General features: G+C 39.4%; 1 protein-coding gene across 1 annotated transcript in view; it reads right to left on the bottom strand.

The window, feature by feature from the left end:
* LOC127229351 (EVI5-like protein) overlaps positions 1-15923 on the bottom strand; it is a 106390-nt gene that overhangs the window by 44806 nt on the left and 45661 nt on the right. Inside the window, 3 exon segments of the mRNA XM_051194468.1 lie at positions 6264-6422; positions 8237-8377; positions 9441-9575. Of these exon segments, the coding sequence (XP_051050425.1) occupies positions 6264-6422; positions 8237-8377; positions 9441-9575 (435 nt within the window).

The following is a 15923-nucleotide window of genomic DNA, read 5'->3' as shown; positions in this document are numbered from 1 at the left end:
CCTACACCAACATGGAGTATAATATAGACACTCAAAGTCAACCACCAGCCTCCATATTCACATCCAAACATATATAAACATGTACCCCCCTCTCTCTCACTCACACACACACAGAGAAGTCACCCAAAGTCAACCACCAGCCCCCACATGCATGCCCAAATACGTACAAACATGTCTCACACACACACACACACACACACACACACACAGTATGAAATACAACATTAGGCATACTGGAAGAGTTCATAAGACACAGTAAATAAAAAAAAAGATGATCCAAAATTTCAGAACAAAATGTTTTTTTTAAAAACTGTGGTAAGATATGTTAATATTTGAGAAAATTTTACCCTTCCCCCAACAAAAAAAAATATGAGTCTCAATTAGCTCAATTAGGGTTTCTATTTCTGTGAAGAGACACCATGATTATGACAACTTTTATAAAAGAAAACATTTAATTGGAGCTCACTTATAGTTCAGAGGTTTATTACGTTATTACCATAGTGGAAAGCAAGGCAGTGCAGGCAGACATGGTGCTGGAGAAGGAGCTGAGAGTTCTACATCTTGACTCACAACAGGAAGTGGTCTCCGAGACACTGGGCATGGCTTGAGCATATACAAGACTTCAAAGTCCACCTCCACAGTGACACGCTTCCTAGAACAAGGCCACACCCATTCCAACAAAGCCATACCTCTTAATTGTGCCACTCCCTATGAGCTTATTTGGGGCCAATTACAATCAAATGACTGCATGAGTAAGGCCTGGCTGTGTAAGGCTGTAATCCTGGCTACTCGGGGTATACACAACAAAGGTTGGTCAGAGTCTTAGAAATATATGGGCTGGAGGTAAGGGGAAGCAGCTGATAGAGGAAAAAGTACTGACTTTACCTATCTCTTCCGAGGAAAGGAAGCTTTATCTGGCACAGGACTAGCATACTACTGTCTTTGGAAGAAGAGGAGGTAATATGTTCTGGACTGAGGACTACAACCATTGGTAGGCAGAAGCATTACAAGGCCAAACACCTCTGCTACAAAAGAAATGAAGGCTATACCAGAAAATGAGAAATAACCTTGCCCCTCCAACTCCCAGCAACAAGTAACATAGAATACTGCTGGAAATAGTCCCAATTCCGGGGTGTAATGCAGAGTGCAGGCATGGAGTTTCTGAGAAAAGTCCTCTGGGAAACCAGACATGTGGTGATGTTCTGTTTATGATCTAATAAAACTTGCCTGAAAATCAGAATGCGAAGCCAGGCAGTGGTGGTACACACCTTTAATCCCAGCAGCCACACTAGTTAGCCATAGAAACTGGGCAGTATTAGTGTATGTCTTTAACCCCAGTGCTAGAGAGGTATATAAGACAGGAGCAGGGTCTCATGAGGCATTCAGTCTCCAGTCACAATGAGGATTTGTGGAGACAGGATCGCCCTTTCCATCTAAGGTAGAGGTAAGAACTAGTGGTTGGCTGCTTTGCTTTTCTGATCTTCAATTTGAACCTCAATATTTGTCTCTGGGTTTTTATTATTTGTGCTACACAGCCCTCATTCTGAAAATGAGGTATTGCCAAAGGGATCTGAACCCTGTGGTGCACTGTACACAACCACAGAGCAAACCTCAGCTCAGCACATCTGACTGTATTAACTCAACTCTGCCACATGAAAGGCCCGCCAGGAGGAAATGTGGACCCATTTCTAGGCATCAAATCTACTTACCTTAGTTACTGCCCTATACAAGATACTTAATTGCTGCTATCCCCTGCCCTGTGCAATGACTATCTTTTTCAAGACAGCCAGTCTTTTTTGGTGTCTATTTGTTGGGGCAGATAATGAAAATTGATGCAAAAACTTGCAAAGCATTTAAAAATGCAAGGAAAAAATAAGAAATGTAACAAGAGACAAAACAATACACAGAAGCAGTCTTGCATCGGACACAGAAATTGAATTATCTCACAGGGAACTCAGCATAGTTATGAGAGGTAAGGGAAAGTGAGGTGTGTGCACAGCCATATCACCAATGCAATCAGGAAAAGGAGAACCCAGAAAAACACCTGCAAATGGAAAGCGTGTCTGAATTTTAAAATTGGAGAAGTAGATGTCAACAAGGTGGCTCAGAGGTTCAGAGTGCATGTCACTATTCCAGTGGACCCACACCGGGTGGCTCACAGTCACCTGTAACTACAGCTCCAAGGGATCCCATGCCTCTGGCCTCCAAGAGTACCTGTGCTCACATGCACATACCCATACACATATAGACGATTAAAGAAAACCTTGAAACTTGGAGAAATAAATTCTTCCTTAAATAACAAAAGACAAAGAAAATCATTTTGTGCAGAGGTGCACAAAAAGTCTTCAAAACCAGGTGTGACAATACCAACCCTGAATCTCAGTAACTGGGAGGCAGGAGGATGTCTGTGAGCTAAATGCCAGCCTGTTCTCCATATCAAGTATCAAGTTCCAGGATAGCCAGGGATGCATAAGAGACCCTGTCTCAAAAGGCCAAAAAAAAAAAAAAAAAAAAAAAGTGCATTTCACTAGGGCAAGCAACCAATTAAGACAAAATTATTCACATAATAGATATGACAATAATTGTTTAAAGGTGAGGAAGGTCAGAGAACAATGCCAGAGTTAATATGTATGAATTCAAAGCAGACAATCTGTTGCCTCTAACTCAACATTTATTTTTTGAAGGCAACGCTAATTAAAGATGCTTATTGTAAAACACAAAGCAACCACTAAGGATCTGCTTAAAGAGACAATAAACAAGTCACCTGTGAAGATAAAGTCAAACCAAATAAATCCAAGACATAAAGAAAAGTAAGAAATAAAAGACTCAACAGACAGGAATTAAATAAAACAGAACCACACAATATAGACTTAGCAGGGTAATTATAAGAAACTGTGAAGTCATATTTTTGTAGTTTTATTAAGATAAAGCTCATTTCTAAAACCACCTCAAGTATACATTGAATGTAGTTGTTTTTAGCATATTCTGCATTTAAAAAACAAACGAACAAACAAAATTAGCCAGGTGGTGGTGACGCACGCCTTTAGTCACAGCCTGGTCTACAAGAGCTAGTTCCAGGACAGGCTCCAAAACCACAGAGAAAACCAAAAAATAAAAAATTAAAATAAATAAATGAATAAATAAATAAGCCACTTGTCAAACTCAATGTACCTATGTTTATCAGAAATGTGTGCACAAGTAAAGTAGAAAGACAAAAAGTAAGGCAATTATAGTGTAGTTTAAATTATAAGTACCCCAAACTTTTTCCAAAAACAGGAATGCATTTTGAGTGTTTCTGTGCATATGCTCTATGTCACATAGCTCTTTTAGTGCTTTGAAAATTCTACCTCAGTGTAACTGCTTTGCTTTTACAGTCATGTATTTTGTTCTACTCATTCAAAAATCACTATTCTGACAAGAGTTCCAAATGTGATCCAGACTGCAACAGTGTCCACAGCACAGAGGAAGAGAGAAGACCACACTCAATAAAGTCTTGGATAAAACACAAACATACCCATGAATGTTCAGAACAGAACTATTTGTGACATAAAATGTACATGTAACAAGAGGACAGCTGTCAGTAAACTGGAGTATACTCCACAGTCAAAGTTCGGAGAGTGTATTCAATGGAGGAATTGAAATTACACGCACCAACATGAACAAATCTCTGGACAGTGACCACATGTGTACTCAAGAGAATATTGCAGCCAATTATATGCCACTACCATTGTACCACAGCTTTATTTTTTTGACTTTTCCAAAATTGTTTTACATAAAACTTCATGATTACTACTAGTTCAAGGTCTAGCATTCACAATCCAGTGACTCATAGGAAAATCTAGCACAAGTCACAGCTACTAGTCCAGCACACTTTGAAACATAAATCCTCTAGCAAGCCATTCCCCAAATTACTTAGCTATAGGTAAATGCCCTCTCTTGTGTGGGGTAGCAACTTCTCTCTCACTCTAAACTTAGATTCAGTTTCTGAGTCATATTTAATACATGTGTGATGCCTGACTGATTAGCTATCCATTCTTTAATGGCTGCACATGGCTTCAGATTTCAAAGGTCCTCCCAACCTCTTCTGGAACTTGACTCACCACCCCTCAGGTATATATACAAATATACATGTATATGTGTATAAATTTTGTTCATAAAAGTAAAACTTCCCGCAGGGTGGTAGTGGAGCATGTCTTTAATCCCAGAATTTGGGAGGCAGAGGCAGGTGGATCTCTATGAGTTAGAGGCCAGCCTGTTCTACAGAGCGAGTTCCAGGACAGCCAAGGCTACACTTAGTATAACTATCTCAGAAAACCAAATAAATAAATAAATAAATAAATAAATAAAGCAACCTTTATACTATAAAATCTTATTTCTGCTTCTCAAAATTTTAGCATCTCCCATATTTTTAAATTTACTTTCAATAAAACTTTATTGAATTTCAATAAAACTTTTTTAGAAAGTAACTGGATGATATGAGACCAGATATGTTTATCCTAAAAACAATGCATATTCATATTAGCATACCTGGAATTAGCATACCATGGAATCACCATATTTGTTCACTAGAATTCAGAATGAGACATGAGTAAACTATGCCCCCTACAGACTGAATAAAATACTCTGAAAATCAGTAATATGCACTGTTGTCCTTCCCTATATATCCATGAATTCAAACTGCTAAGAAATGAAATTTCTTTGATTGTATCTGTACTGTACATGTGCAGACTTCTCTTGTAATTATTCCCTAAATAACCAAGTGTAACAATTATTTCTATTGCTTCCTTGCTATGTTATGCATTGTATCTAGGGATGGTTTGAAGTATACTAGACAATGTAGGCTACACACACAAATAATAATAAACCATTTTATTTAAGGAACTTGGGCATCTGAAGAGTCTAAAGTCTGAACCATGGATCCTACAGGACAACTTTATGTGAACTACAACTCACACAAACGTAATTCATAAAAGCCAAATTTACCTTTACAATGCAAACAAATTTTGTCAGTAAAACAATCTGCACATCTTAGTGCACATACATTTAAGACTGGATGTAACACAGAGAAGGGACCCCAGGAGATTATTCCAGACTTACATTTTAAACTTATTATTCAGAGTTACACTACACAACTTGAAAGGGAAAATGCACATTACAGTTGATACTTGTGATGCTCCACTGGAAACGTATGGGGACAGTTTTACAGAAATGTATAAAGACAGAGAAGAGCATCTGAGGGGTGGAGGACAGGTGCTACTAAGCACCTTATGATGCACAGACTAGCTACATAAAACAAAGAACTTCTAGCCCAAATGTTACTTATTCAGGTAGAGGAACATTGCTCTACATAAATTTCCCTTCTTAATTTGTGCAATAAGGCAATACTAATAAACCCAAATGGAGTCTGTCTTGCTTTATGTTATTGAATGGTCAAAGCAGAGATTAAACCTCTGGGGGGAAAATGTGTATGCCTATAATCCCAGCACTGGGAAGGTTGGGACAGGTTTGTCACTACTTTGAGACTAATCCAGGCTACAGAGTGAGTAACAAGCCAGCCAGGGACATTGCACTCCTTGAGAAGAAAAAAAGAAAAAGAAGAAAAGAAGGGGGAAGGGGAGGAAGAAGGGGGAAGGGGAGGAAGAAGGGGGAAGGGGAGGAAGAAGGGGAAGGGGAGGAAGAAGGGGAAGGGGAGAGAAGGAGAAGGGGGAGAAGGGGGGGTAAGAAAAGAAGAGGAGGGGAGAAAAACACAAAACAAAGCTAAAACAAAATAAGGCTGGGACAATGGCTATGAGCAAGAGTGCCTGGTGAACAAGCATGAAGGCCTGAGGTTGGATCATCAGCACTCATGTAAAGGTGGGCTCACATTTGAACCTAGAGCTGGGGTGTTGCAGACACAGGCAGAAAGATTATTGGAGCTTGCTGGCCAGCTAGCTTAATTGTAAAAAATGGTAAGTTGCTAGCATTGCAGGGTCGATGACAGACCCCATCAAGAGAGTAAGAGCAGGGGACTTTAGCTTTCTTCATGAGGACTAGAAAACTGCTTTCTTGACTTTACCTTTCACCTTAATTCTAAGGATGACACCACATGAAATTTTTGACTCACTTACCACCCCTAAACACAATAGCATGCAATTTCAATTTCCATTTAAAGCGTAGATTTTCACTCTTCGTAATTTTATAGCATCTCTTCAATGTTGAGAAAACCGCTGTGTAAGTCTCTGACCTAGTGCTACTTTCGGTCCAATCTGGCTGGCCCATCATACCTGTGTCTCCATCTCCATCATCCGTTGCTTCATTTCCCTTATTTCTGCCTGTGTTTCTGCTTCCCTAAGGCGAATGCTCATCAGCTCATCCTGTAACTCATTCACAGTATTTTTCTTGAGTGGATCTTTCCATCTTCCAGAAGTTCGAGCTAAATGACGCTAAAGCATAAAACATTGTATTGCAACAAATACTTTAACAAAATAGGAGTTAACTTTTATAGAGCATGTATTTAAGCACTGTCCAAGATCATTTTATTTGTTTGAGAGAAGCTTTGGCTTTGTATTCCTAGCAGGCTTTGGGCTTATGATCATCCTGCCTCACTCAGCCTCATTAAGTGCTAGGATTCCAGATACACATCTCCAGGCCCAGCTTAACTCATTCTTTGTTGTAGCTGTTAGGAGGGCTGCATAGCACACATGGAGGTTGGAGGACAACCTCCCAGAGTCTGTTCTCTTCCACCTTGTGAGTCCAAGGGACCCAATTCAAATTCTCAGCCTTGGTCATGAGGCCTTGTAGCAAGTGTCCCCTTCCATTTACTGATGTCACAGGCCCCTCAAAGACTAATTTCAGTTTTTACTAGATGTCTCTTCCTATCCTCAGTTCAAGCCAAGATCACCACTCTGAAACAGCAGTTTTCAAAACTCCAATCTCTTCTTATGTGTTGCTACATTTTGTTCTTTATCAAATTTCCCTTACAAGTAGACAAATTTGCGGGAATATCTCTAAAGGGTCATTTATTTTGTGAGAAGCATTTTCAAAAGAAGTCAGAAATTACAAATATACACTGGTGTCCCCCTTCAGCTGTTTCACACTTTCCAGCAATGCACCTAATAGCAAAGCACATCTTTGTTTGCTACATGAACAGAGTTCCTAGCTGTTCTGTAAGATCCACCTGTATAACATAGGTCAGTTTTCATGCAGTGGCAACAGCTAGCACAGACTGACAACTGATCAAAGTGATAGAATGTTCAGTCATAAACAAGCCGCCTGTGTCACACACAGTCCCCACCTCAAGGCTCAGGGACCATTGTGGGAGAGGGGATGGAAAGGCTCTAAGAGCCAATGGGGAAGGAAGTCCAGGACAAAACAGTGTCTTCTGGACATGACGTAACCTTCGGACTCATAAACTCTCAGCAGCTGTGGTTGCCTGAACAAGATCAAGCCAGTCAACATTCCAGCAAGAAGAGGACAGGCTTTTGGGCTCCCACCCATAACTAAAGAGCTGGACACAGGAATTAAGCCTCTGGTAAATAAATCATGCTCAAATGGTTGACTCCATACCCATGAGTATATGGGCAGCACTGACTAGAGTAGTGAGTTTAAAAGAAAAAAATGAGGATCTAAAGTTGGGAGGGAAGGTAAACTGTATATCTGGGATGATTTATGGGAGGCATGAGGGTCAATATAATCAAAATACATTGTATGAGTTATGACATTCTCAAAGGATAAAAATATATTTAATAAAAATGAAAAGTTTTGTACTATAGAAGAGGAATAGGTCTTTACAGCTCACTAGGAAAAGGTGAACACTGCAGAAGTTCAAAGCAATAAAAAAAATATGATCTGGTTTCAATGGGTGGTGGTAGCACACACCTTTAATCCCAGCACTCGGAAGGCAGAGGCAAGCAGATCTCCTTGAGTTCAAGGCTACCTTGGTCTACAGAGTGAGTGAATTCCAGGACAGGCTCCAAAACTACAGAGAAACCTTGTCTCTAAAAAAATTAAATTTAAAACAAACAAACAAAAAAAAAAAAAAAAACATGATCTGGTTTCCATTTCATCTTTTGCTTTACTTTGAGAATTATATAAAGCAAACCTTAAATGTACTTACAAATTGTAAATGTTCTCAATTGTGACACTAAGCAAGATTTTTTTTTTTCATTACCTACTGTTGATCACCAGGTATTTCAAATCCACACAAACTAAGTACTTTGGTTTTAGTTCCTCTTGGAAAAGCACAAGTGTGACGTACTTGCCAGTGTTCTTCTAGATCTCTGACTTGCTGTCGGAGTTCCTTCAAACCCACAATGGCTTCAGCTTCTCTCAGTTTCACAGCGATGAGCTCCTCCTGAAGCCTTGCGATGTTATTCTCATCAGGGAATGAGTTGTTCTTCTAAAGTCAGGGAAAAGTTCAGCTTTCTTTTAAAACTTACCACACGTTTTAAAAAGCTAGTTTTGTATGCCTGTGTGTGCATGCACACATCTGTGGAGATTGGAAGATAACCTACAGGGTTAGTTCTCCCTTCCACCATATGGGCTCTGGGGACCAAATTCATCTCTATTTGTGTCCTTTTTTTGTTTTGTTTTATTTTGGTTTTTGAGACAGGGTTTCTCTGTGGAGCTTTGGAGCCTGTCCTGAAATCCACTCTGTACACCAGGCTGGCCTGGAACTCACAGACATCCACCTGTCTCTGCCTCCCAAGTGCTGGGATTAAAGTTGTACGCCACTACCGCTCAGCTCTTTATTTATATCCTTAAATAAGGAAATTTGTATGAAAGTAACCAGGAAGAACTGGCATTCTTAATTGAAGAAGACATCAGAAGATGAAAAGATCTCCCATGTTCATGGACTGGTAGGATTAACAGCAAAAATAGCATCCTACCAAAAACAGCCCAGATTCAATGCAATACACATAAAAATTCCAACACAATTTTTCAAAGAAATTGAAAAACCAATCTTCAAGTTTATATGGAAACACAAAAATCCCAGAATAGCTAAAAGCAATACTGACTAATAAAGTAGTGCTAGATGTATCAACACCCCATTTTTAAGTTATACCGCAGAGCTGTGGTAACACTCTGACTGAAGAAGAGGAAAACAGCCTAACTCACTGACACAGGAAGGGATTCTTTCAATCAGCAGCCCTAAAGCCACTGTTACTTTCTGCCTTTAGACAGGGTCTCCTGTATACCAGGCTGTGCTTGAACTGCTGCCTCTACACCCCGAGTGCTGGGAGCTGGGACCTGAAACCAGGACCTCATGCCTCCTAGGCAACCACTCACCAATGACCAACTAGTGACATTTCCTTATCTGCTGATCAGTAACTAACATACAGTTCCTACATGTAAAAATCATGAGGTCTAATTCAGTTCTTCAGCAGGAACTTAACAAGTGTCTAGCATGGCTCCCATTAGGAATGGAAAGACGTAGATAGTATCTGTGCAGTCTTGCTTACCTTCTCTATATCCAACACCTTATCCTGCATCTCCTTCAGTGCACACTGAGACTCAGCCTCGCTCAGTCTGGCTTGGACCAATTCCTTTTCCAGCTGCAGCACAAACTCTTCACTGTAGGTGGAGCTGCATTTATGCTAAAGGTTAGAGACACATACTGAAATTTTATGGAAACACAAACACGTAAATACAGGAAAAATAATGAAATCATAGAATGTGGGTATTATGGGCAACTAAAAAGTAAAATTCCATCTACTCAGTATGCCAAATTATTTCCTTTTCCCCAAACAAATGAGTTTAGAAATGAGGGAGGGATGGAAGAGAGAGAGGGAGGGAAGAAGAAGGAAGGGGGGGAGGAAGGGAGGAAGAGAGGAAGGGAGGAAGGGAGGGAGGAAGGAGGGAGGGAGGGAGGGAGGGAAGGAAGGAAGGAAGGAAGGAAGGAAGGAAGGAAGGAAGGAAGGAAGGAAGGAAGGAAGGAAAAGCCTAGTCCTGGTATCTCTAGGGATGACCGTGTAATGGGTTTTGGTAACAAGCTATTCCACACCTCAATCTGGTTCATACAAAGCACCTGTCTTTTTTCTGTCCATCTCTCAAGATACTAAGGATTTGTTCTCATTCTACAGACTATACAGTAACCATTAGCCTCACATGGTCACTGAGTACTGATGTGTGCCTAATCTTTGCCAAGTCTGGTTATAAACAAAAGACACAAACTGGTTTTCAGGGCAAGTCCCTTGCGTTAAATACCCAGCACCAAGGCCAAAAGAATAAAATGAAATAAGCAAATAAAATAACTTGATGTTTTTTACAGTGATGGCATGTTGAAATATTATTTAAAATTGAGGTAAACAAAAAACATTAACTTCCTCTTTACCCTTTGCAGTATGCACAGTACAGTATCTTAAGACTGTTTATGTAGCTCAGCTAACAGGCTACTGAAGCAAAATACGTTTTAATGCATTCAAAGTGAAAAAATGGCACACCAAATAAGGTGAAATATCTTAAACACAAGTAACCAAATTGTATTTGCTTTAGAAATGTCAATTTCTTAAAAATATCTGCATGGATTAGCATAAGAAGAGAAAAAAAGCAGATGCTACACAAAGACAAAATCACCAAGGTAGGGCTTCTTCCCTTTCCCTCTTTACTCCCCTGGCATTCACATGCCAATGAGGCCATTTGCAATTTCTCAAAGCCCATTCCATATAAAAGCTGCAACACAAACAGACAGACAGTAATCGCTGAGGGTGTTGATGCATACCCTAATTTTTATGCTCCCATTTTACTCAAATGTCCACCTAGCAATTTAGAGCTACTTCTAAAATGATGTTTTTACTTATTCCCAAGACAAAGTATATAATAGTGCATGTAAATACAAAATTAAATAGTAAGACAGTCTTACAAATGTGACATTTGTAAGCATCTGGAAGAAATAAACAATTACAAAATGCAGAGTAGTTCAAAATAGGTTTCTGTAACAAAAATGCATATTCTGATATCCAGTACACGGCCCCCAAAAATGCTTACAACCAACCATCCCTACCCATGTGTCCAAAATGGCTGCAGGTTTTTTGCTGATTTCAGTTTAAATCCATTGGGCACAGCCACAACACATCTATAACTGATTTCAGTTTAAACCTATGGGACACAGTATACATGCCTATAATTGATTTCAGTTTAAATCTGTCGGGCATAGTGGCACGCATCTATAACTGATTTCAGTTCAAATCTATGGAGCATAGCAGCACACGCCTATAACTGAAGCAGTTGGGAAACTGAGAGAGAATTAGAAACTCAAAGCTAGTTTGGGCTACAGTGAATTCGGGTCACTATGTGCAACTTAGTAAGACTATATATCAAGACAAAAAGTGAAAAGACAAAAGGAGATACGCTAGCTGGATAAACCACATGTCCAGCATGAATGAGTCTTACATTCAAATCACAGTTCTATCAAAAACTACCTATCGTTTCAATGATTTCCTTCTAATACCTAAAAAATTACATAAATTCTTTAAAATTAAAATTTATCTTATTTTTAATTATTAGTATGACAAAGAAATGTTAAGAAAACAAATATCACACTGTAGCGACCTCTTATTTGTTAGTTAAAATGAAAGACAAATATATATAAATATAAACATTTAACCTTTAGATTGAAGTGAAAATTATTTTTAGAAAGATTACATTTTAAGTTTACATGTATGTATGTATGTATGTATGTATGTATGTCTAAGAATATATGACATGCATGCATGCCCTCACAGACCAGAAGAGGACATCATTTTATTTAAAAAAAAAAATCCACTAGATAGTCAAGTATGAGAAATTTCTATGTGCTATTGTGTAGCACCATTAATACAGGACTCAGAAACAGATACTGGGGTTCAAGTTTCAAGCTGAAAATCAGAGAAGCAAAGCAGCCAAGCCAGTAGATCAGCCTAAATAGCTGATCCTGTCTCCACAAATCCTCAGAGGTAAAAGCTCTCAGTTCTTGTCCCTTCCTACCTTTTATTCCTTTCTCCACCCACCCACATCAATCCTGTCTCCACCTCCCTAGTGCTAGGATTAAAGGCATGCGATCCCAGGTGCTGAGATCACCTTTGTGTGAGCTGCTTCTTTTAGGACTGGATCAATTTCATGTAGTCAGTGTGGCCTTGAACTAACAGAGATCCATCTCCCTCTTAATACTGAGCCCTGAGACTAAAGGTGTGCACCACCACTGCCCAAATAGCTAGTATGGCTGCTGGGATTAAAGTTGTGTATCACCACTGCCTGACACGGCTGGCTTTGCTCTCTGAATCCTCAGGCAAGCTTTAATAAATCACAAACAATATACCATCATACTACTGAATATATTCTCTCAAATAAATTATTTAAGAAATTCACAACTTCCAATAATAAACAAGCAAAAGACAACCCTTACACTTTAAAATTTAAGTAAGTATAACATCATTATACCAGTTGCATTAACTATTAAAGAGTATATGAAATATTGAATAAACAAAAGTCTATGAACCTAGAGTGATATAAAAGAGCTTTAGTAAGAGGGTGGGAGGGACAAAAGAGGTTAAAAGAGGCAAGACAATGAAATAACTAACTTTACACAGATCCATGGATGTCCAAACATTTCAATAAAAGACAATGAACACTGACAGATGGACCCCACACACACACACAACAGTGGGCTTCACAGCCGTGTCAGTCCCAAATAACACACAGAGAGGCTGTATTAGATATAAAGCTGTTGTCCTGTTACTAGTGTTTTTTTTTTTTTTAATTGGCAATCTAAGTATTTCCATGTGGTCTTATCTTACCTGAGAGAGGGTCCGAGTTCTGCTCTCTATATCCTACATTTTGATTCTCTTCCAACCTCTTCCCGAATCCTCCTTGTCTCCTAGTCCTGCCTATCTTGCTTTCCTATTGGCCAACAGGACTTTATTCATTAACCAATAAGAGAAACCTATTTACAGAATGATATCCCCCCATCAACAACACAAAGATGGAAAGTTTTACAAATATGTAAATGTATTAAGCAATTTTTTCTTGATATTATTTTCTAAGTTAAAACTATTATTTACATATTAGTTACACTGAATTAGGCATTAAGTAACCCATAAATTTAAATGTGACGTACACAGAAGGATATGTGGAGGGTATATGTTACTATGTGAGGATTTTGAGCAGCCACAGATTTAAGTGTACTTCCTAGAATCAATCAGCCTAAAGATACCAAGAAACGGCTGTAGTTAGCTGTAGTTATTTGGTACAAATGTATTTCCAATAGACTGCTTAACAATTGCAAAGCTGAAGCCACATCTTTACAAGGGAAGCTACAGTAACCAACCTAAGCCTGTTAACCAAATCTGTTACTGGGCTAGGGCATAACTCACTTTCTGATTAAAAAGAGGACAAATTCTACAACGATTTCTTTCATCTAAATATCTAAGTCAATATAGTTTATAAAAAGTACAATGACAGCCGGGTGTTGATGGCTCACACCTTTAATCTCAGTACTCGGGAGGCAGAGGCGGTCGGATCTCTGTGAGTTCAAGGCCAGCCTGGTCTACACTGGAACAGCTAGGGCTGTTACACAGAGAAACCCTGTCTTGAAAAACCAAAATAAAAAGTACAATGACACTCTGGAGAAGAATCAGAAAAATTCAGAATATGAAATAAAACAATTGAGCTCTATTTGCAAAAAGTCACTGTTACTCTTGATACTGGTTACTGTTTCTCCCCTCTTTAGTCATTATAGACAGACAGAGGCCTATTAGCTTCACTGATCAATGCTGACTCAGATGCTCTGGACTTGGATTGGTATAGTTCGTTCTCTCTCTCTCTCTCTCTCTCTCTCTCTCTCTCTCTCTGTCTCCTTCTCACTCTCTCATCCCCCTCTCTGTTTGGTTTAAGTTCAATTTGCTCTCATATACCTATATTCTTAAGGGAAAAATAAATTAGTGATTAAACTTAGTACCTCTCATAACCCAAGCATTGTTTTAAATTTCCCTATTAGGCACTATAGTAGACAGAGTATATTCTAGTTTCCTTTCAGATCCCCTCTCGACTCCTATGGAAAAAATATATTAATTTCCAACAATTTGAGAATTTTTCAGGTGTCTCCAGGTGTCATTACTTTAGTGTATTTTGCTGTTGTCTGATACTGTTTTATAAATGCCCATTGATTCAATATGGCAACAGTACTGTTCAGAGTTCCTATTCTATAATGATGTATCACCTACTGGCCTTTACCAATTACTGAGATGGAGTATTTAAAGACTATACCTGTTTTGGGGCTTATGAGATGGCTCACTGGTTAAGAGGACCTGAGTTCAATTCCCAGTAACCACATCTGGAAGTTCACATCTGCCTCTAACAGCAGCTCCAGAAGCCCTCTTCTGGCCTCTGTGAACACTGCACATGTATTCAAACCTACTCACAGTCACAGACAGTACATATAATTAAAAACAAAATTGTAAGGACTACAACTGTGAGTTTGTTCATATCAACTGTTTCATCAGTTAAGAATCAAAACCCTCTACTGGTAGGAACACTGAATGCTATATATTCCTACATATACTCACTCTTAAGTGAGATCATTACAGTTGCTATTGTGGACAGTCCTGATACCATTTGATTCTTAAATCTACTCTGATACAGATGCTTTAACTTTCCATCCTTAACTTAGTTACTGTTCTGTTGCTGTAAAGAGACACCATGACCAAGGCAATGTATAGAAGAAAGCATTTAATTAGGGGTTGCTAACATACAGAAGAATGCATTTAATTGAGGGTTGCCTACAGTTGTAACATATAGAAGGAAGCATTTAATTGGGGGTACCTACAGATGAAAAGTGTGACTCCATGGTCATCTTGGAGGGAAGCATGGGGGTGGGTAGGGCGGGCACAGCTCTGGAGCAGCAGCTGAGAGCTTACCATCAGTCAGCAAGATAGAGATAAAGAGACTGGGCCTGGCTTAGGTTTAAAATCTCAAAGCCCACAACCCTTGCCAATCTTCCTCCCATAAGGCCACACCTCCTAAATACTTTAAAGAATCCACCATTCAAATGTATGAGGTCATTCTCATTCGAACACCACACCAGCATTTCAATTAGCACACTGTGCCTAAACTTGCTCCGTCTTTAACGCCTGAAAATTCAGTGGGCAAGAGTCACTCTCAGCTGTCAAGTTACACAAACTTCTAGTGGCCACAGAGCAGTCTATTAAGCCTGCTCTTTCCAGATTTCTGCAACTGAGCCCACCACACTCATCTTCAAGGGCCAACTGCTGGAGGTCAGACCCCAAGTGTCCCTCAAAGAAAAGGACATGGAGGTTATGAAACCTTTAGGAAATGGGGTGGGAGAGGGGGGTACACTAGGGGTATGTCCTTGAAAGAGACACTCTCTGCTTCTTGGCTTCCTATATCTTGAGTTCTCGTCCTGGTCCAAAGAAACAGGTCCAATTAACTAAGAGGTGAAACCATGACCTAAATAAACTTCCTCCCTGAGAGCTCATTTGGTCCACCTGATCTGTCACACAACCTGAAAGTTATATAGATACACTGTATTCCTAGTCTGTGAACATAAAATCTGTCCTCCTGCACAACAAACAGAATTGCCCTATTCGAATATCATCCTGAAATCACATAAAAGCTTGACAGTGTAATAGTCCCAATAACCACCAATCAGTGAAAATCCAGACACTCAAATTCTTACCTTCTCTATTTCTCAAATGCCTTGGGGGCTATAATCCCACAGCCCTTGGACTGGTGACCTGTTGCTGCTCCCTCCTCAGCTCCAGACCCCTCATCTAATCTAAAGGGACACACACACTCCTTATTAAGATACATCCAAGGCCAGCCTCAAGAGAGTTTCCACCTACTTCCTTCTGATCAACCCTGATCACCCTGCTGCTCCAGCACAAGAACTCTGTGTGCTCCTGTAAGCACATCTTGTTTTTTGTTTTAATTAGCCAGTGTTTGCAGTTGAA

Source organism: Phodopus roborovskii, unplaced genomic scaffold (assembly GCF_943737965.1).
Source record: "Phodopus roborovskii unplaced genomic scaffold, PHOROB, whole genome shotgun sequence".
Taxonomy (NCBI): domain Eukaryota; kingdom Metazoa; phylum Chordata; class Mammalia; order Rodentia; family Cricetidae; genus Phodopus; species Phodopus roborovskii.
Note: the sequence above shows the minus strand (reverse complement) of the source record. Positions and strands in the feature narration are given on the sequence as shown.